Source organism: Sycon ciliatum, chromosome 7, assembly GCF_964019385.1.
Source record: "Sycon ciliatum chromosome 7, ocSycCili1.1, whole genome shotgun sequence".
Lineage (NCBI taxonomy): Eukaryota > Metazoa > Porifera > Calcarea > Leucosolenida > Sycettidae > Sycon > Sycon ciliatum.
In genome coordinates, this window is record NC_088649.1 from 18,923,579 (window position 1) to 18,947,403 (window position 23,825).

The window sequence follows — 23,825 nt, forward strand, 5'->3', positions numbered from 1 at the left end:
TACCTCAATTTCATGGTCCACATCACGCCTTGGTGGAAGGTGCTGGGGTAGCTGGTCTGGGAGCAGGTCCTTTTAGCGGCCCAGCAGCTCGTCGAGTTCGTGCCGCCGTTCACCCTTGACATCAACGGTCGGGCTTGCGTGCATTCCGTCGATAGGGGACACCCACGCCAGTATGCCTTTGCCACCTCGCCCGAGCTCACGGCTTGCCTGTCCGCCCGAGATGAACATGCTCTCGACCAGGGTGGGACAGTGTTGATCCAGTGGTACACTTGCCGCTGCTGTGATCGGTGATGACGATGAGGAAAGCTTGATCTCGTTTGTGAGTCAATCTATGCACGGGTTGTAACGAGTTAGTCCTGGTTGGCCCAGAATTGAGTCGTAGCGGTGTAGCGGGAATATTGTGAAGCTCTGTCTTTCTCCGTGGAAGTCGAATGTGATCTTCAGATAACTTGTCTTGCAAAGCGGACGTTTCGACATGGAACCATCAGCCAATGTAACATGAAGGGTATCCGATGTCTGAACTGGCTTGATGTTGTGGTTGCGGGCAAACTGTTCAGACAGGAAGTCGTGTGTCGATCCCGAGTCTATCAGGAAGGTCGCTTGGTGGCCGTTGATCAACCCTTCGATGCGAAGAAGGTCATGGTCTTTATTTCTCGTACCGTTCGTAATCTCGGACACTTGACTTGACTCGACGTGACATGCCGGGGTGTAGGAATCCCTTGTCTCCTGATCTTCTGGCTCTCCTGACACTGGGTCGTACTCCAGGTCGGGCAGTTCCTCCACCTGCAGCGATGTGAACCAGTTGGCGGTAGGTAGAGGCACTTGCTTCTCCGTCAGTAGGTTCGCGGTCCTCCCTACTGACGGCCGCCATTTGGGGTTTGGGTGCATTCCCTTGACCTGTGTCTGGTCTGGCGGCAGGCAAAGCACCGGTTCTCCTCCATTAGCCGCGTTCTGTCTTCAGGGGTAAGCCTCCGCGGCCGAACACCATTTCTGCCGTACAGCGTGTTCGTTGTTCTCTGTCGGCGAGCAGGCGCAAAGGCAGGCTCACGCCGCTCCCCTGCAGTTAGGGTGCTCGCCCTTGCGGCCCGGATGGCCACCAACAGGTTACAGGGGTGTTGTGCCAACGCAGAATGTCGAACCTCGTCCTTGAGGCCATGGACAAACAGAAGTGCCTTTGTATGTCTTAATGAAGTGATACCCCCGACACAAACTGCACAAACAAGTGTGACATTCTTTGAAAGTTTACTTTTGGCTGACCGGTTTCACTACTAGGTGTAGATCATCAGAGTGAAGAGTAAAGTCGAACGAAACACAATTTTATGCTCTTCTTCTTAATGAAGTGATACCCCCGACACAAACTGCACAAACAAGTGTGACATTCTTTGAAAGTTTACTTTTGGCTGACCGGTTTCACTACTAGGTGTAGATCATCAGAGTGACGAGTAAAGTCGAACGAAACACAATTTTATGCTCCCACTAGGTGAGTAGAAAATGTATTGACACATGTGGGCCGCCAAAACGCTAGGGGCCCCAAGGGCATTGGGAAATGCTACGGTAATACGGTCATACAATAATTGCACAAGGTGTATGTGTGTCATGTGTCATGAATGAAGTGCGCATGCAACTATGAGTACTATATTCATGAGGTGAATTGAATTTTAGGCGGGATCCAAAGCTTGGACCCCGCCTAAATGCAGGCGACTAAGCCTGCAAACAATGAAAGTATGGAGAATGGAGAAAAGAGAACAAACATTTGAAAATGTTTATCAGAAACCAGCTTCAGTGAAACAATTGTTTCGTTTTGCGATAGAAGATCTCAACATTGGAAGAGGAGAAAGATTCTGTTAATATCGTTCTAAGACGATTTCTTGCAAAATGCGGGTGATAGGAAGTAACAAATGTAATTGTATTCCTGTTGTGGCTGGTCTTCGCTTTCTTGGCAGCAGAATGATGTGTAACACGTGGTTCAATATTCATGAAGATAGGAGCCAAGAAATGTGGAGGATAGCCTCTGAGCCTAAGTCTGCACCAAAAACGCTCACGGATAGTAAGAACATCAGACAATCTTGAATTAGTTCTATTATATCGACAGAGTTCTGCAATGATAAATGAGCGGAAGTTTGATTTTGGGTGATCTGACTTATACGGAATGTAAAGATAAGCATTCCTGGGTTTCTGATATGTACGATACAGGATATTACAATTAGTCTCTGATTTGTCTAAGAAGAGTTCTAAATCTAGAAAGACACATTCATCGCTAACATTTGACCAGGTGAGGTTAATGTCAGGTAAATCTGAATAGAGAGACTGTTGTAAGGATTCTTTGCTGAGCTTATCATCTATGACTAGGAAGAGGTCCTCAATAAATCTTTCAAAAAGATAGATGGAAGCTTTAAAGATAGACAGTGTTTTCTTTTCATGGATGAAAAGGAAGGCATTTGCTACATTGACCGCCATGGGAGTGCCCATGGCCATGCATGCCATGTTCTTGATGATACAGAACGTTTTCAAACTTGAAATAGTTGTTTTTCAGAACAAAGGCAATGAGTGCAATCAAAAGAGGCCGCAGTGGATGCTCAGCATCTTTCAAAAACTCATCAATTGCAGAAATTGTATCGTGCCAATTCATGTTTGTGTAAAGACTGACAACATCAGCTGTAACTACTTTGCTGTTTGCAGGGAAATGTGTATTTGCAAGTTTAGAAATTAGACTATCTGTGTCAGCAAGTACAGTGTTGGCAGTTTCAGGAATGATGTTTTTAAGGTGAAAATCTATAAATCTAGAAGACGGGGAGGTGCAGTATCCAATGCAAGAGACAATTGGTCTACCCGGTACTAAGCCGTCAACAAGTTTTTTGTGAATTTCCGGAAGCATATAGAATTTAGCTGGTTTAAAAGGGAAAGAGCTAAATAATGCAGTGACATCACGTTCAGAAAGTAGAGCAGAGTGTACTTTACAAATTTCTGAGAGGTCACGGTGTAGAGAATCATGCAGTGCTTGGTTATCTGAAGATACTGGAGAATAATATTTTCTGTCAGCTAGCTGGCGAAGGCCTTCTGCTATGTAATCTTCTTTGTTTAAAACAACAGTGCCAAGATTTTTATCTGCTTTAGAAATAACAATATCTGGTCTGTTTTTTAATAAGAGATACGCTGATAATTCGCTAGGGGTTAGATTATGTTTACGTTTGCTTGTAATCTGAGCTGCATGGATGCTAGATTCTAATCTTGACCGGAAATCAAGTAGAGCAAATTCAACATGAGGTAAAGCGGTAGGAGGAACCTTCTCTGAAGGGAGGTGAAAATGTGGAATATATTGTTTGGTAGGCACTGTAGTTCTAATACGATTAAACAGGTCATTCCATCTGACTTTACGTTGAAGTGCAGAAATATCGCTTGATAATTGCTGCGGTGTTGGCAAGTGAGTAGAGGGTCTAAAATTAGACGCATATCCGAGAACTTGCTTTTCAATGGGTGTGAAATTGAAACTAGAAAAGTTATGAAAACCAGAGTTTAGAACGTACGCAGAATGTCTATTCAGATTGAGATTCCAAATATATTTCAAACGTAAGTCTAAGAATGATTTCTGCCTTTTCTCCGGGAGCAGCAGACTAAGCTGGGCAAATTGGTTGAATTCCTCCAGTGACGATTCCTGGGTGATGCTCATCAGCTGAAGTCGAGCTTGATCCTGCTCTTGCAGGGGGCCGAACACCTCAGCCAGCTTAGACTTGAAAGATGGCCAGTCAGGAAACACTTCCCCTGCATCTTGAGCATTCAAGAACCATAAACATGCGTTCCCAGAAAGGTGTGTCGTGGCGAAGTCGACCATATTACCGGGATGCTGCACTGTGACTTCATTGCCATTTCCCTCGAAAACACCCATTCGCGGAAAGTTGTGGCTAGTCACATCTGGCTGCGGCCAACTACCCTTCACTTTGTGTAGTGTCGCTATTGCTGTCTATGTCTCTGTGTGTGCCAGTATATGTGGAGTGAGAACTAGCGTGAGCGTGAGAGTCAGTTGGTCTTTAGTAGTGCTACCTGTGATGTTCCTGCGTGAACATCAAGATAGTTCTTGCACTCCATAGATCATCTTCACTCCAAAATTCTCAGACAACTAAAATTTAATTATAATTACATAGAACAAAGAAAGATAAAGGTGAACAACCAGGATCCGTATATGTACACAGTATGAGAATGCATAGGGATAACCGATCACGGAACGAATCAGGTACAACAATCAGCTCATAAAACCGCGGTCACACCAAGCGCGATTCCGCCATTCAACGGAAAAAAGCACTTTTGGTTGTCAGCGTTGCTACAGACACGACTGAATTTTCGGTTTCAGCCGTTCTCAGCAGTCAGCCGTTTTCGAAGCGCTGAATGGATTTAGCCACTTTCAGGCATTCTGGCGCAGTGGCAGGAAAAACAAACTTGTGCAAATCCAAAGGCATTTTACCTTCGATGCATCGTAATTTCGGCATCAGCGGATTGAGGACCTGCAGATGCAGTTGCAGTCAACTGCGGTGTTAGTGTTGGTAGCACATCAGGTAGAAGCTTGCCGTGATGACGATTGCGGTGGTACTCGGACAAGTTGTCGGTCATAACAATAATAGAATCTGTCCGAGATGCCGTCAGCAATTAGTGCTTCAGCAGCGAGATTTTGTCCTAGACTTGGTCTCATTTGGTTAACGGTGGCAGGGATTGCGCTCCGTGTGACGAGTCGTAGGTTTCACTCTGTTTCTCCTTCTGCCTCGCCGCGAACTTCCTTAGCTTGGCAATATCAGGCCAACTTGGTGCGATGGATTCCGCTGAACATGGTTGGCATGTGAGTAGATAACCAAACAGGAGCTCAGCTGACGAGTAGCCATTTGCGAGTGTTGTTGACCTGTAACTGAGTAAGGCATTGTTGAGGCTGTTGTTCGTCTTCAAGAGACGCTTGAAGGTTCGAACAGCTTGCTCAGCTTCACTATTGCTCTGTGGGTAGTGCGGGCTATTTGTGCAATGGGTGAGCTGCATTTGGGCTTTGAATGTGACCATTTCAGCACTTGCGAACTGTAGACCGTTTTCTGACACAAGGACATGAGGGGTGCCATGGATGGCGAACAGCTCGTGATGCTCCTTGATGACGGCTTCAGAGGTAGTCTTCCGCAGCGGGAAAGTGTGAATGTACATGGAGAAGTTGTCGACAGCAACGAGGTACTCCTGACCGTCATGTTGGCAGAGGTCGACTCCTATTCTCTCCCATGGCAAAGAGGGGAACACAGTTGGAGACACAGGCTCGGGCGACTGAAAACAATTCTTGGTGCAGGTCAGGCAGTTCTGGTCGCATGGTACGCGTGATACCTGGCCACCAGTGGAGGACCTCGCACAGGTCAGGCATCTGGATATGCCTTGGTGACCGTCATGCAAAGCGGCAAGCGTAGCTTTGCGCTCGGATGCCGGGATTACGATCCGAAATTCGCGGTACAGCAGACCATTGTCAACTGAGCGCGAGCCACGTTCGTTGCGGTAGGCGTCCACCTTGGTCGGCCAGCCATGGAGGGTATGCTGGATCAGTTGTTGCAGAACTGGATCGTCAGCAGTGGGTGTAACAAGAGCGTATTGCTTTGTAGAACTGCATAGAGACGACAGGACAGCAAGGATGGTGGCTTCCAAGTCACTGTGTAGGTTGGATTTGGTTGCTGGTGTGTCATGAAGAGGAGCTCTTGACAGCATGTCGGCAAGAACCATGTTTTTTCCAGGAACATACTCCGCCTGTACATTGTAGTGCATGAGTCTGATCAGTAAATGTGTTCAACGTAGAGGTACCCGGTCGAGGTCGCACGTGTTCATTAGTAGGACCAGCGGCTGGTCCATCTGAATGGTAAATCGGGGTGCTCCATAGAGGTATTGATTGAAGTATTTACATCCCCAGACCAAGGTGAGGAGCCATTTCTCAATCTGTGCACACTGTTTCTCTGCTGCTGTCATGGTGTGCGAGGCGTACGCGACCGGATTCCACTCATTGTCGTTCAACTGTAGCAGTGCTGTAGCCAATCATTAGCTGCTGCCATCAGCTGTGACGATGGATGGTGCAGATAGGTAGCAGTACGCGAGACACGGGGATGAGGCAGCTAGGCGCTTGAGCTCTGTGAAAGCCAGCTCATGTGCTTCGTTCCATTCCCACGTCGTGATGCACAGGAGTAGCTCACCCAGTGGGGCGACTGCTTTTGACAATTACGGCAGAAACTTGGAGAGGTACGTGACGAGTCCTAGTGCCCGACAGAGCTCCTCCACATCAGTTGGTGCTGCGAGGCGCTCGATGGCATGGATTAGGGTGGACACTCTTGTCCCTGATCCGATGGCCCAAAGAACTTTAGAGACAGTGGGTCCATTGTTATTTTAAGCAGCATGCCTGTTTTGATTTCCACTTTAAACAAGGTATACAGGGACATGCATCTGAACTTAGACGTGTTTGGATTAAGCGCCAGACCGGCATCAGGGAGCTGGTTCTCGACGGGCAGCAGAGCAGCATCATGCTCAGCCATCGATGAAGCATAGGCGATGATGATGTCTATGCACCTTTCTACGTTGCGAACATTGCTGAGTAGACCTTGTAACCGGCACTGGAATATCTCAGGTGGGCTCGTTATGCCGAAGGGAAGGCGCTCGAACTTGAAGCGGCAATAGGGAGTGATAAAAGAATGTCGTCAGCAACGACGCTTCCTCAGAAAGTGGGATGTGCCAGAAGCCAGACGTAGAGAATATGGTAGGGCCCTTGAGTTGTGTGAGCGTGTCGTCCTCAGTCGGTAAAGGGTCGTTCTGTCTCTCTATTGACACTGGCATTCAGGCGCTTGAGGTCTACACATACACACACGTTGCCGTTCGGCTTTTGGACCGAATCGAGGGGTGAGCACCAGTCAGTTGGTTGCTTGACTTTTGTGATGACACCTGCTTTCCCCATACGCTCCAGCTTGGTGCGAACCTTGAAGCAGATGAGTATTGGAATGCGTCGAGCTTTCACACAGTTGTATGGTTTGCATTCTGGCTTCGACTCAATCTTGACTTGCTTGCCTAGCATGCATTCTATTTTCGGCTAGGCATCTGAAGAGCCAACATGAAGACGTTCTACTAGGCCCATCTGTTCAGATGTTTGCCTGCTTAGCAAGTTGACATCACCAGTGGCAATGAACAGGACAGTGACTGGGTACTGTACATCACGGAAAACAGCACAAGTGTGGAACTCACCCTGTATGCTCAGCTGGCTCCCATCAGGCCCCGTCATACGTGTCTGACACGGACTGAGTACTGGCTGTGCACACAACGCGTCGTACTGCCCACGGCTCGTCAGCGTTGTGAGTACGTCCTGAAGCAGCTTGAAGGAAATTTTCGCTGCCGGCGTCAGACTGGAAGTCAAACTCAGCTACAAGAACAAATGTTTTGAACCCTCTGGTTCTCTTAAGTATCAGGAACGAACGACCACACAGCACGCGAACAACTATTTATTTATTCCCGTAGCTATGCAGAAGACGTTACTTCAGTAACGTCTGGCGCTAGCCAGGGTCCACACAGCTTTAATTTGGTGTTTGTGTGTTTGTTTGTTTGTGTCACGCCTGGCGCTATCCCGTCTGGCGCTATCTGTCCCGTACTGTACCGTACCAGCAAAGCCACAATATTTTTGTTTGTTTGTGCCATCGAAATGCCTGGCGCTATCCCGTGCCTGTCCCGTACAATCAAGAGTACGGTACCATAAAGAGAATGAGTATATATGCGAAGTGTATCGGGGGAATGCATTCAGTGCAGTAACATTTGGTGTGGATTTGTGTGCGAGGCCGAGATCCCACTAGCAGGCTGGCTGGGCCGCCTGTCGAACAGCCCGGGAATCGCATGTAGGCCAATAGCATAATAATTATAACATATATACAGTCATGTAGATGTATAGCAGGGAGTCATATTATGGTAACGACTCCCTGCTGTATGGGGAGATTTTCTGGACAGAAATACGAAGTACGGAGACGAGTAAATGCAATCAGAATGGATGTTAGTAGCCGTCAGTATAATAAGAAGAAGAAGAAGAACGCCCGTGATCGGCAGAGTCATAGCTATGCAGAAGACGCTACTTCAGTATCTCATTGAAACGTTTTTGCAATACAATGATGTAGCTAATCGAAGGAAATAGCATTTCCATCAGTTCTAACCACATGCACGATGAGCTAGGCAACACAGCATAGCTTCCAAGCTCTAGCATCTCATAGCACAGTGAGAACACCGGCCAATACAAAGAGAGAGGGTGTTAGCCAACCACGGCAACACGGCAACAGTATATTTTGACTTCCATTAAATCTTCCATTAAATCTAACAATAATAATGAATAACTAAAACTAAAACTAAAACCACTAGGTAGTTAAAGCATGAAAATTACACCGTATATGAGAAAAAAACATACACATACAAAATACAACTACAGCGCACACAGCAAACCGCACATAGCGCTTGTAACGTATACCACTTCGTAAACATCAGCGGTACGGCGGAGTCGGGATACAACTGCATTGAAAGGAACACAATGTCACCAGCGAGAAGGCCTTTCACTCTTGAGAACTTGTGGTTTCCCAACATTCTCCCCACCAAAGGGCTTCTCACCGCCGTACAAAAAGGGACCGGGGATCTGACTACACGCCCAGAACGAGTCTTTCGCTGCTGTGGGGGTGGCCAAGGTGGAATATCACTACTGCTCACCACTTCGGCCATCTCGATTTCTCCAAGCTTTCCGCTATGAGCTGTCACCCATGACACGGTCACAGGTTTACTACTTCGACAATGGGCAGACGCTGGACCAGACAACACATAACCTATCTCGGTGTTCCACACAGTCTCGCCGTTAACATCTTCCTTGCGCTTCTACTTCTTCATAGGTGCTGCAGCCAATACAGTTCCTTTTCACGGTGGGCAGGTTATTTGTTCACGATGTGTTTTCCTTTGCACCCTTCATGTCCTTGTCCTTATCGTTCCTCACTGTGGACGACCGTACCGCGGGTTATTTGATGTCGATGCTGGTTCCTTCGCACCGTCCTTGTTGCTGACTCAAGCAGCTCCCTCGGAGGTCGTTATTTGATGTCGATGCATTCTCCTTCGCACCGTCCTGGTTGCCGACTCAAACAGCTCCCTCGGCGGTCGTTATTTGGTGTGGATGCATTCTCCTTCGCACCGTCCTTGTCGTCGGACTCAAGCAGCTCCCTCAGAGGTAACACAGTCCCAGGTACAAACTGCGGACAATAGCGCAGCTCCCTCCTTGGTCACTCGGTCACACGTACACGGTGCAAGCTGCCTCACAACGACGTAGACAAACTAATGGTTATTTGTTCTCAATGTGTTTTCCTTCGCACCACAATTCCTGCAAGTTCCTCGTCTCCCTGACCACATTGAATTACGTTGGCGATAATTCTCTCTCCAATGATCCATAATTCCTGTGCCATGTTCGCTTCGTATCCCGGCGTGGTCGCCAAATGTTGTGAACCCTCTGGTTCTCTTAAGTATCAGGAACGAACGACCACACTGCACGAGGACAACTATTTATTCTCAACAGTATATTTTGACTTCCATTGAATCTACCAATAATAATAAATAACTAACACTAAAACCACCAGGTAGTTATAGAGTGAAAATGACAGCGTATATGAGAAAAGCATACACATACAAAATACAGCGCACACAGCAAACCGCACATAGCGCCTGTAGCGTATACCACGTCATAAACATCAGCGGTACGGCGGAGTCGGGATACTACTGTATTGAAACGGACACAATGTCACAAGCAAGAAGGTCTTTCACTCTTGAGAACTTGTGGTTTCGCAACAAGTACATAATCATTGTATGCTGCGCTGGCAGAGGCAGACTGGAAGACGCTGGCGAAGTGTCCAGACCTATGACATTTGTTACAGGGCGTGTCCTTTGCAGGGCATAAATCGTGGTTCGATTCATAATCTTCTGAAGAGCCACACCATGAGCACTTTTCACTGCTGTTCGAGTCTCACTGGCGCTTGTCCTGTGCTCACGTTCCAGTCGATTTGGAAGCAGGAGATTTGCCATGCTTGTGTTGCTGCGAGGTAGCTGCAGTGGCTTGGCTCACCAGGGTCGTTTACTGCTCGACCTCGGCGTTTACAGATTCCGTTTTCCTTGCCAAGGTCACGGCAGTCCCGAGTGTCAGCTGAGTGTGGTCTTCAAGCTGCAGCTTCTTCGAAACTTCTCTGTTCGTCATGTGGGCCACCAACCTATCACGGATACGCTCATCCAGCTTGTGAAATGCAGAGTACTTGGCTGCAGCACGGAGACGACAAGTCTCACTTGTTCCGATATGAACGTTTCATCAGCCCTGAGCAACTATGTCTGACTTGACTTAGCCCAGAAACTTGGCATTGCAGGCCTTTCTGAAGCCCTATGCGTCCAATGCCTGGCTCTGGCGAAAATCACATTGGCGCAGGGTTGCAAATTTTGATCGAATCACTGATCTGGGATTGGTCGAAAGTCACAAACACCCTTTCAGCTGCTAACAATGACAATGTGGATCCGACTGGGTCTCTGAGAAAGTAACTGGCATACCTGTTTGGTTACAACGAGGCAACTGTATTCCATGTACTGAAGAAGTGACTGAACTACATGTATCTCCGTCTGGGAGGACGTGGAACAAACAATGTCAGAGTGTGTCGCATGCACATCTCTTTGAGTATTTTCATCATTCTGGATGTACTTGCAACAAAGCTGCGCTGTGAGGCACGTTCTGTGTTAGACCTTCAATTGAGCCACAACTCTTCTTACAAATTACATACCACGGTACAAGGACTTGTAGGAGCATCATCAAGTGGTGCATTCACACTCATCACACATTGCCTCTAGTTCACATTTCTACGCGGCGGGATGGGACGCTACGTAAGGAGTCGCAGGAACCATTGAAGTACTCATGACCCTGGCTTTCGGCGACAAATGTGAATGTCAAGAACGGGAACACAACCGTACTACTGCCCACATCGGGAGCGATGGAAAAGTTGATTCTGTTCAACCTTCCATACCATGCACAAGGACACAAGCCTTTCAATTAGTAGAACAAAATGCTAAATTTCGAATGTAATCTGGCGATGGCGTCGTGTGGCAATGCACACAACTCAAATTTTCAATTTTCAGTTTTTGGAACAATATGCCTCCCATAATAACTCACAGAATCATCCAAATGACCGAGTTGAATTGTAGCAAGCTACTTGGATTAGCATTTGCTGTATTTATGGATTGTCCTGGGGTTGTTCAGATGAACTGTTTTATCCTTTAATCGTGTTCCATTTAGAATAGGTACATCATCCAGTACCTTCTACAACGTTTTCCAAGCTGACCTACATGCACCATCGTACTCACCTTTTGTTCCGTCGGCCTGGGTAGCTATTTGCGCGCCCATGTTTGTCATAACTACACATGGCCTTCATCTGGCCGCCCTCACTCGCTCTCGCTCTCTCTCTTTCATAATGTAGTAGCTTCGTTCGTCTTTGTCTCCGTCTCTTCATCAATAATAAATGTCTTCCCAGCTACCCGTTGTTCGTTGTTCGTTGTTCGTTGTGTCTGCGAGTATGACTACTCTTCGTTCTCAACAATAGCAAAACTATGGCTGATTTGTTGGTCTTCCTACCAGACTGGAGCGTGATACCACTTAAATTGAGAAGAACTAGTAGAAAGTTCAGAAAAGTAAAGCCACATGGACTGTACTTTATGGCTCGTGTCCATTGATGTTAACAGGCACAACAACTGTTGCATGCTGGGTGTACTGAGCTAGGTGAGAGTTGCTCTGTCTCACTCACGGCTCGGATATCTGTGCAAGTCTTTACTGTAAAAGCCATATATATAACGAAGTGCTAACTCTAACGAATTAAAGGGGAAGTATACCCTAAACTCTAATTTTCACCAGTTGTAGTCTTCGGGGTGCTGAGTCGAATGGTCTTGGTCCGAGCAAGCTGAGACGCTCCCTTCCTTTTATATTCCCAATCGAACTTGCGCACTTCCACCGAAACTGGGTGACTGCGCCCTACTAGATAGGGATTTGTATGGAAAAAGTCAATAAAAACGCCGTTTCGTTCTCATTAAAGTGCGGATGACCGCGATTGGTCCATATGTTGTAGTCTTTTGGCCGCTGAGTCGACTGGTTTTGGTTCGAAAAGGCTGCGATGCAGCATTCAGCCCTTATTCCCAATCGAATACGGTTGAGTAAGCGGTCATGTGCTCATTTACAGCCTGTTTGGGCCCGTTTATGTCACTCGAGTTGAACCTTTGTACCAGGAGTCGTACAAGCCTCTTACGACTCCCTGCTTTGTACCTTTGAGTTGAATCTTGATGTGAAAATTGTACTCTGCAGGCACGGTGACCAGGCGACTGGTGTACGCATGAGCACGTGACCGCTCACTCAACCGTGTTCGATTGGGAATAAGGGCCGAATGCTGCATTTTTTTTTGTATTTATATCATTATCTCATGGCACATCATGATGACGGCCAATAGTGGCCGAATGCTGCATTTTTTTTTGTATTTATATCATTATCTCATGGCACATCATGATGACGGCCAATAAAACTGAGACAAGGGTGAAAGCCAACCAAAACAGTAAAACAGATAAAAGAATACAAATAAGAGGCAAAGAAGGCAAAGGAGGAGACAAACCAGCAGGATATACATGAAACCTATAATTGAGCAGAGATTTTAGCAACAAAATTATCCATCGACGTGCTGGTCTTGGCCTGCGTTGGTAATGTTGCCCAAAACACATAGCCAGCAAAGATCGGGGATCTAGTGAATAGGGTGGAGGCAGCGCGTGGGAGACTGAGTGAGTTCCGGGTATTCCGTGTTTCGGAGAACCAATTATAAGCCTGCATATGCAAGGGTATTTTATTTAGTAATATTTTATGTATGAGAACACAGAGGTGGTACTTATGTCCAGTGGAAAGGGGACTGATCTTGGCAATTTCGTAAAGACTAGCGGAGGGAAAGCGACGATCTTTGCTAAATAAGATTTTAAGGAGCATGCGGTTATGGGTTTCTAGCTTGTTCAATACAGTAGTAGTTATGCCAGACCAAGCAGTATCACAGTAGTCAAGTAAGGGCAATATATAGCAACGATAAAACAAGCGTTTGCAAGAAAGAGGAAGAGGTCTACAGTGGGCTTGAAGAGCCCCAAGGATGGAGCTTGTGCGCTTGCAGACATACTGCACATGGGGTGACCACGACAATTTAGAGTCAATAATAACGCCAAGATGCTTATGCTCTTCAACAATACGAATAGCAACACTTGAAGAAGGAAAACAAAGTGGCAGGGAAGGGGGAGAAGGGGAAATGTACATAGCTGCCGTTTTATCAACGTTTGGCTGCAACTTCCAATCATGCATCCAGGTTATAACTTTCCCAATGCTATCTTGCATGGCTTCGTGCAGGCGTATAGGGCAAGCATTGCAGCAAAGCAGAGCTGTGTCGTCAGCGAAAAGGCTGACACCAGGGGCAATATCGGGGAGGTGAGTAATATACAGGAGAAATAGCAGTGGCCCAAGGATTGAACCCTAGGGGACTCCAGAAGTAACGGGTAAAGGCTCCGATAACACAGTTGAGAGGCGTACAAGCTGATGTCGGTTAGAGAGATACGATGAGAGCCAGCCGATAGCCTTGCCATCAATGCGATATACTGTTCGCAGCTTAGCTAAGAGACCCCTGTGCCAAACAGTGTCGAAGGCCTTTGCGAGATCGAAGAAAACTAAACCAACATGGTTATGGGCGTTCCGGGCGGTGTGGATGTCTTGCACGAGGCGGGTAACCTGGTACCTGGTGGAGTCACCCCGACAAAAGCCCGACTGTGCTGGCGAAAGTGAAATGCGAACATGATCATAAATGATGTCATATACAACACGTTCGCACACTTTTGATAAAGTAGAGAGCAATGAGATAGGGCGATAGTTGCTGGGGGTGGTGCGTGGTCCTCTATTTTTGTAGGTGGCCACGACTACCGCAGTTTTCCACATGGCTGGGAATTTCCCTTCACGAAATGACATATTCAAGATAATTGACACAGGATAGGCAACAGACGGAGAAAGAGCTCTCCAAACTTCGTTGGTAATTCCGTCTTGACCAGGGGACTTGCCAGTTTTCAGATTACGGAGATATTTCCTCACTTGGGCTGTACCAGTCGACAATGATAGGAGGGACGCAGGTATTGAGGGTGAAGGGGTGAGTGGTGGTATAGGCCACGTAGGGTCGTCAGGAAGTCCAAACGACGTAAACTGCGTGTTCAATATGTCTGCTATGTCTGCGGGGTCTGTTGCTACCGTGCCGTCTGAAGCTGTCATTGATCGGATCGGCTCCCGACTACAGTTCTTACGGAGATGGCGGAGAAATTGATGGAGACCAGGGCGATCATGGGAAGACAGGGTGGCATGAACCGACTGTACATACTGACGATGGAGGGTACGTGACAAACATTTCACTTCGTTACGCTTGCGCTTAAAGGCAATGAAAAAAAGTTTTCACTGGTTGGATACTTCCTATAAATGCTATACAAATCTCGCTTCAGTTTCACAGCACATTTGAGGTCCGGAGTGATCCAGGGTCGGGATGCATCCCGCATAGTAGGACGATGCCTAATGTAGTCTCCTGTCCGCGGAATAACTTTGTAAGGCAACAGATGACGATGGAATGCTGACTGTAGTAAAGCATCAAACAGGACAATGGCATCATCAACATCAGAATGCCGATGAAGTAATGACCAGTCCAACCTAGACAAGTCTTCATTCACAACCTGCCAGACACGGGTAGGCACTTGTTTATACCTGTACTGAGCCTGGGGATGGAGGGACGATTTAGCAGTCACTTGTGGTGTCGAGCACGATGCATAGTTGAGCGTACAAAAAACCTGCAGATGATCAGATGTGCCAAGAGGAGCTGCGTGGTCGACTGAGAGGACATGTCGGGGTTTGTTGGTTACCAACAAGTCAAGACATGAGTTGGCACCCGCTGATGAAGTGTATGTTGGGAAACTCACTAGCTGTTGGAGCATTGAAAAAACTGTCTGTAGGTTGGTACGGGCTGTAGAGGTGGAATCAGAAGAGCACCAATCATTATGTTTGGCATTAAGATCCCCCGTCAGGAAGAAGTCACACTCGTCATAGCAAGAGGACTGTATAGCATCGACGAGCATATCCGAGAAGAAGGACAATTGTTCCGCCGTTTGGGAAGGGGGTCGATACATGCAACATACAAGAATAGGGTTAGGGGTGCATTGAGACTTAACTTCCACCCAGGTAGATTCACAGCCCTGACGCTGCAGGTCGGGTCTGGGGAGAATATGTTGAAAAGCATCAGTCCGGACAAGAACGGCAACACCACCATATCCTCTAGTGAAAGAGTGTGCATTTCTGTTCTCGTGTGCTGGTCTGTCTCTTCTGAAACAGGAATAGCCCGGTACATGCACGGAAACAGATGGGCACAGCCAGGTCTCCGTGAGGCAAACAATACTTGGCTTAGTGCTCTCCAGAACAATCGAAAGTTCAGCTAATTTATTGACGAGAGACCGACAATTCATGGTTATCAGCGTTAGGTCGGATTCTGATCTGGGGTAGAATGGGGTAGCATGCAAGTTGAGGGAAGACATAGACAACATGATTATGACGAGGAACTATCACCACCACATTCAGTCACGTTGGTACCGTCGGCAAAACGCCACTTACGGACGGTGTGGCTAATTGTTGCCGGCCAAAATCCTGCACGGAGTATTTTGCCTTCATCCGTCGCTAGGACAGTCAGTCGTGCATATGCTGTGCCAAAGGTCCGGGATTCGCTAATACTGCAATTGAGCACCTCAACCTCACGGTCCTTGCACCAGTCAGTAATTGCGTTAGCGCTACACTCCATGTGGACATTGCCCACGTAGAACATAGATTTCGCGACTTTTTCTACGCCTGTAAGGATGTTGGGGTTAGCTGGGGCCACAGGCTTCACGTACCGGGACGTGACCCGACGCCGTACAACTTCGGCCCAGCCATCCGAACTGCTTCCCGTATATTCACTTGTACTAGTTGTAGCCGATGTTGATCTGGTTGGTGCAGCCGGTGGTGTTTCAGTGCGTGATGAGGTCTGGTGTACATGTGTCGATGTTTGGGAAGTGCGGGTACGGTTGGTAAAGTGTGCGTTGGGGGGAGTACGAGTCCGAGTGACGGTTTCCCTCACCCTAGCCCCTGTACTACCTGAACTAGCTACACTACTGTACGTTGTACTCGGGGTTGGAGATTGTGCAATCAGTTTTGGACTCCCGCCTTCCTCAAGGTGTATAATCTTTGCCACGAGGCCATCAATGGTTGCTTTCATTTCTCTAACTTCCCTATCCCTGTCCATCGCACCATCGCAGTTATTAGTGACTTTTTCCATACAAAATTTTCCATACTTTTTCCCTAATCCCAAATCTAGTAGGGCACCATCACCCAGTTTCGGTGGAAGTGCTCGAGTTCGATTGGGAATAAAGGGAGAGGAAGGGAGCATCTCAGCGTCTTCGGACCAAGACCATTCGACTCAGCACCCCGGAGACTACAACTGGTGAAAATTTGATTTTAGGGTATACTTCCCCTTTATCGAGGAGAAATCTGTCGTTAAAATAGAAAAATTTAGACAGAAATCGATACATATTGTCGCTATTCGGCGTTGAGAATGAGTGGGAATCATTACATTTGCTACACATAAAGTAGTCAATTTTAGGGAATCGTTATAAATGCGCCTCGTTAGAATAATGGCTTTTACAGTAATTTTTGTTCCTTGTTTCAGTGCATTCTTTAGGCAGATATTTGACTTTGTCCAATAGCCAGTGAACGGGAGACCCTTTGCGAAAATATTATAGTGGGTGATGTAGGCCCACCAGTGAAAAAGAGATCCAACCTGAATGAATTTGGAAATTTGGCAGGCGGTAGTTGGTCATTACAGAAATTGACTCCTACACGTGATGATAAGCTAATTATCCGGATGTTGGATGTCACTAGAGCTATCAGCATTCTTCTGACTATTTCTGACAATACAATGCCAATATGTGTAGAAACAACTATTATAATAATGTATTTGTTGTGGTGCCATTTGTCATGAGTGTGTCATGCCTCTTACCTCAATGCAGCTTCATCCGTAGTCTGCTAATATTGAAGGGCAGGCGGAACTGGTCTGTTCCTTCCAGCCATGACCGGACTAACTTTTTGGCCCAGATATTTTTTCTTGGAAACATCACGTCGAAAATGAAAAAACGTCGATCAACTGATAGCTGATCCCGAGTACTACACCCTTAGTCAGAGAGTGTTTGGAAGTCTTTGAGCCATTGCGGAGTGGTTGGAAATGTTTTGAGGAGTGTGTCGGAAGTCGAGCTAAGATGTTACGACACTGAGTCAGCGGTACATTTGTGAAGAAACTGCATTCTCCCAACGTCGGAGCTCACGTTTCCTGTCGACTGGACTGACACTTAACTGACTCGCGACTGCGTCTGGAGCACTCGAGAAGCCCATCGTATCCAGGAAGTTACTGTTTTTGCTTGTTCTGCCAAAGTTTCCCTTCCAGCAGTGGCTGTCTATCCAAACTCGGCATTTGAACAGTGGTACATACGTCTGAATGTTCAAGATGTGACTTCTGCAGACTTCAATGGCATTTAAATAACTGGGTCAATAAACCATTTTCGACTGTAAAACCGTTGTTTTTCTACTGCGTGGTTTCGATATAACCTCACAGGCACACTCATACCGGGTAAGTGCCAGGTTTTGGCCGTTGTTCCAGTGGTGTATAATTGACTAACTATATGACCCATGATCACTTAAGGCTGCTTCCACTGGGCCTACATTATTCTTGTTCTGTTCTCATTTTAGTGCTAGTCGATTCACTTTTCATCATTCTTTGAAGTGGTTTATTTGAATTGTTTTTTGTTTTCCTGCAATGATCGCTTGTTTTGTTATTTATTTGCGTGCTTTCTGTGTTATTCATTTTACCAGCGCCTGCAAGGCTGCATGCTGTACTCGAGCGTGACTAATAATGTCACTGTTATGTCTTTGTTGTGGATAGGAATGTAGCTGCGTTAACATTTTTATTTTACCACCACTATTACACTCTGTGGACGACCACGTACATCCACTCGCTTGCACACAGCAGCAACAAGAGGCTCCTTCCAGCAGTGAAGTTTTATTCCTTCTGACAATTGTTTCAATCACTAAGGCCTCGTCAGAGAAGGTTGAGTTGTTGAATGACTGGAAAAGAAATAGTCGCCTATTTTATACTGTGAAGAAGATGTTGGTGCGACTTGAGCGATACTTGGGGAAATGTGTGTTGGTCCTTACATGGGAGTTAGCGATTTCCCTGCCGACTTGAATTCTCACTTGCCTAACTCACGACTGCCATCTAGATTGCATAAGACGTCCATCGAACCTTCCACTCGTTAAAATATGTTATATTGGCACTAGAAATGAGAGATAGTGCGCTGATGAGCGTGCACTTGATACTCGAAGTGTGAGTACAAGGTGAACAAATGCAAGGTGTAAAAATGTTAACCGCTTTCTGAAATCATGGGACCCTCTACAAAGAGGTGATAGTTACTGGCGGATACTGCAACGCAGCATACCTGGCATCAACCCCATGCTCTCCCTGTCCACACTGCACCATCGGCTCTCTCTCTTCGAGCGCGTGTCTCGTTTAGCTCACTTTCATACAGTCATGGAAATCAGTATAAACTAGGTGATTGTTTCTTTTCCAGACATTCAACGACTCAACCTTCTCTGATGAAGCCTTAGTGACCAAAACACCTGCTAGAAGGAATAAAACTTCAATGCTCAAAGGAACCGCGGCCTTGTGCCTGTATTGGGCAAGTGAGTAGATGTGTGTCATCGGCTACACAGCACAATGATGATGGTGAATATCAATGCAGACACTTTCAACGGCCGAATGCTGTTTATGCTGTGGTTAGTCACGTAGCTGATCTTGTTTTGTTTCTTTGTTCGAGTTGCTGTTTTCTTCACGTCATGTTCAGATTTATTTCAGGCACTTCGTGGTGGCTGTTGCTGCATTAGCTGCTTCAGCCACGACGACATATTACTGGTTGTTCTGCCGCCATTTTGTATGCCTTGTTCCACGTGTCTTTTCCTAGACAAAATGCTGTTCATGTTGTTCTTCCGCTTGTTCTTCTCTTTCTCTCTTCACTGCTAACTTGTATTATCTGAACTACATATTTTTCACCAAGAGGTTGTCGTGTTGTGCTGGTGTTGTGTTGGGCAAAGGAGGAGTTTTAGAAAAGATATATGGCACCATTCGCACCACAATTGAGATACGAAACGAATGCTGATCCATCACCTCAGTTCGAGGATTTGTCAGAGTCCCTGCGGAGAGCTCGTTTTCACGAATGGAAGCCTCTTCATTCGTGGCATGCTCCGAACTCGTCAGATACACCTTTTTGCTAGGTACACATTTTTCCCTTAACTCTACGTGTACGTGTGTGTAAACATGTGTACGCCAGCCGTATTTGTGTTCGCCATGGACATTTGCATGACGACTTGTGAAATTTAAATCTGTTTTCAATGAAACGAGGACGAGCCAAATCAACCTTTCATTTCAGAGTTGATTCGCAGCAGATGCGAAAGGTCCCTATACATCCAGTTCTCCCACAAGTTTATTGAATGTTTCAACTGCTCAATATCTTGGTTGCCGATTACAGCATTCTATCTATTCAGTGCCTATTTACTTTCTCTTCTGTGAGAACAGAAAAAAGTCCATTTTGGGGCTAATCATAGCAATCATCACATTAGATTTCTCAGAAATCTCAGCAATAAACACCACACAAGCACTAACTTACTCTCACACAATGGTCATAGAGATCGGTTACAGCATAGCAAATACCATGCTGGGGCAGAGACAGTGCTGCAACACCATGCGATTCACCCATACCGTTACCAATCGTTTTCACGTAAGACCCATCCTGATGTAGGACCTGGAAGAGAAACACATTTGATTTCCTGGTTAGTATAACTGCAAGGTCTTCGCCCTAAACCATTTAAAACAAAAAATGAATGAACCCTGTTCCTGAGTGAAACGTTCCACCAACAAGGAATACAGTCAGCAGAGAGGTGGACAGAGTGTTGCAGCAGGCTTGATAGGCAATTGGACAGGCAGGATGAGAGTACACACATGAGAGGGGCACAGCACAGGAAGCGAAGATGCAGGCAGTGATTTGAGATAGGAGAGTGTCAGGGTGCGGATAAGAGCCTTGTTACAGGCGTTATTTCTCACTTAAGAAATTCAAAATATTAGTTCTCTGGCCTAATTTGTGTTATTTAGAACAATGTTTTCTTCCTGATGAGAGCTGTACAATAACAAGGTTTTTTGAAATTCCATCATTGTCCATCATCAACCTCGATATTATTATACCCTTTTCTTCTTTGTCCATCACAGACTTAGTGAAATTTGTCATGATTTGTTTGTTTTTCCAAGAAAAAAAGCTTTGATACCTGGCAATTCGGCTTTTTATCATGATGGTTGAAAGTTGAAATCATGTCCTGGGGTACATTAGAGATAGCCGGGGACTACATGCAATGGAAAGCCACAAAGTGAAGTTGTATGCATACCCGTGTATTCTCATAGCACGGCTTAAATCTGGCTACACCAGTGTGCTGGTTTCGATTAACTGGTGCAGCAATTGGCATTGCAAACAAGCAATTGCTCATGAGCGAGCCGCAACAGTGCCCTGGACCAGGTGAAAAGGTTCCTGATCCACGTTGCAAACAGCCAACCAGGGTGAAGCAATTGGCATTGCAAACAACCAAATCAATCGCTCATGCTAGTGCGGCAATGAAAACGGCAACCAGATGCAATGACTATACTATTTACGTCACAAAAACAACCGACCCATAGTGTCCAATTTAAGCACAGACAGTAGCAGCATAGCCACCACTTAATGGGCTCTTCTCACTTGAAGTACAATGTGAATGGGAGGGTGGTGGCACATAGAGTCCGATGCATGGCTGCTCAGTAACCCAAAAAAAGGAAAACGGGAGCCAAAGTTAATGCAGCAAGAGCTAAATAAGGCGATTTGGGAGCACATCCGCAGCCGTAAAATGCACACGTAAAGCAAACTCAGTTGAAGCGCGCGATAGAGAGCAGTGCATCGTTCTTATCACTAACTGTTGTTAGCCTGAAGGCTAACCCATCATCTCTATTTTTGGATCGCTAGGCAATGCTGTTGGAGTGCCGGTTCATGTGTTGCTATGAGCAGTGGACACTTGCAGTAGAGCAGTTCATCAATTTATGATTAATGGCACGTCACGAATAACGCACTTGGATGAGCAGTTTTTCATGATCCCTGCCTATAATAGGGAACGTTTTCAAAGATTTCTACTGTGCTCAATGGATCTTGAGTCAAGTCTGTATGTGATAGGTCTTGCAGGCAATTATACTGACTGATGTATGCATGGCAGCACTTGTGAGCATGGAGTGTGCCTGCCCTTGTGTGTCTGCTTCCTCCATGCAGACACATATTCAGAGACCTCATTGCATAAAGTGTGTATATCATTAGGCCTCAGTCAAACAGGACTGTGTGTGTAATGATCGTGATAACACCAGAGACAGTGAGCAATACGTGAGTATGAACAGTTGTTCTGTGGATCAGCGAATGTACTGTGTAACTATCACGCTTAATTTCTGCAATTTTCTCTGCAGCAACAGTGGTAATGAACATGAACTGCCAAAGAATTCTAATACTGTGAGATTTGAATTTCTAATGGGCCATGAAGTCTAGCGTTTTAATGAGAAAGAATCCATCGTTAAACGTTATACTAGTACGCATGTTATTCCTTCTCTCCTCTGTACTAGAGAAATAGAAGACAGGTGTGTGATGGCAGGATCGCTGAACATTGTGCCTGCTAAGTGGGATTTTTTTGCAAATTGCTTAACTTTAGACTCGTCACACTTTCAACTCTTACAGTAAACCATCAAGTAGAATCAGATCATGCAGCGTATAGAGAAGAAAACATTAAACTAAAGCAGATGTCCAATTCTGGTCAACATACAATAGGACGTGAATAGTACCACACATCATTGCTGAAGCATGTGGGAGGACAAAAGACCCAGAAACGATTCAGGTATCATCTTGAAGTCTGGCCAATTCTCTAGTTGGGCAGCACACATTCATTGTGCTTTTACATAGACTTCTCCACAGAGTGCGAGATGGCGCCCAAGGGCTCACAGCTGTAGGAGATCATTATTGCTGGCAGGCGACTTGCACACTCTCATTAACATGGTGGAGCACAACCAGTAAGGTGCTTTGCAGTCTACTCCTCTAATACGACTTTTAGCGGTAACACAAGTGAAGATTGCTCATCACGGTCATGTTAAATTATACTGAAGTACATGATTCTTGTCTTGTGGAGTCTGTTGTTTGATACCGGTACATTACATTGTCTAATGTACGTGTGAGTTTGGTGTGATGGGTGACACCTATGGTATGTGGTGCCCACAAGAGTCCGAGTCATCAGGGCGTGATTCGTATGTGGTGCCGTTGCCTTGGTCTTTTGGCGTGTGTTCTGTACAATCATATTGGTCTCAGATTGTTGGTCATGATTCACCCCCACTTTCATCATTGCCTGTTCTTTGTTCCTTTGTCAGCTCTTCGGTGTCCTTCTTTGTTCAACTTTGCCTCTCCTTCTGCGCCCTCGTCGCTTATTAGTTATACTTTGAAGTTCGAATTTATATAACCTATGAATCATTTATCTTGTCGTGTGGCGGAAGCCATTGGAAAAGTTGATGTGCAAAATGTTAAAAAATTGTTGTAAAAAATGGTGATTTGTGCTAATGATGTATCCCTAGGCATGTGAAGAGAGTGCTCAAAAATTCTCGACCTCGCCTCAACAATGATCATGCTGAGTGGGGCCGTGTTGGTGTGTTTGTACAGGCTCGTGTTGCTTGTTTGGTTTCAAGATGACTTGTCAATCAACGGACAGAGTTGTTTTCTGATAAAACGCATCTACTCAAGTGCTGCGAGGTCAACAGTGCCCATGTGCCACAGGTTGAAAAAGTGTACAGTGGAATCACTGCCAATCAGCAACGACTCAGTCACCATCAATCACCATAAAATCAATTTGCTTTTCCAACTGTCACATGAACGTCACCCAGTGGCACACAACGCTATGTTATCCTTTGACTGCTACGGGGTAGAGGGGACGGTTCGATACCGGAACGGCTTGACAGCCACATTAGTATAGACCCAAACCGATGATCAGCGTGGATTGTTCACTCGAAATTATGTTTGTGGAAGGAAACTGGCATGTTGAAGTTTGTTCTGAGGCCAGAGTCAATCGAACCGAGCCATTCCTTTGTGTTGGCCCATTGCCTCCAACTTGCCCAATTTTTCGCATCAAATCAGAGGTGGCTCCAAACCGGAAAGGTATTAGAGTGCACGTCAAATTCACTCTGAGTTCTGAAATTAGGTAATTGCTATCGCTCCACGACGGCCAGTACAGAGTAACAACAAGCCTTGTGTGTGCTTCCATTACTTTTAATTGGTGCTTTAAAGGCGAGAGGCGAGCCGCTGTTTACCTGCGACAAGAAGTTGATGTTTCAAAAGAGGTAAAACTCAAGTCGCAGTGCGAAGCAACAGGTCAAAAACTCAAGTGCTTGGTATTGCGCTTTTGGTAATCGCAGAGCCATGAAATGTTGGCTCGGAGTAAAACACATCATAGTCTCACGGTGACATATTATGCTTTCTAATCAAAATACCAAGAGAGAAAGTGAATATTGAGTCCGTTCCGTGTTTTAACCTATTTCATATTTAAAACCGTC

General features: G+C 46.0%; 1 protein-coding gene across 3 annotated transcripts in view; it reads right to left on the minus strand.

Moving 5' to 3' along the window:
• Positions 1–23,825, minus strand: part of LOC135821161 (tripartite motif-containing protein 2-like) — a 274,795-nt gene that overhangs the window by 47,119 nt on the left and 203,851 nt on the right. For all 3 annotated transcript variants that reach the window (XM_065334230.1, XM_065334229.1, XM_065334228.1), the window contains one exon: positions 19,849–19,983. In XM_065334230.1, coding sequence (XP_065190302.1) covers positions 19,849–19,983 — 135 coding nt within the window. The remainder of the gene's footprint in view (positions 1–19,848; positions 19,984–23,825) is intronic.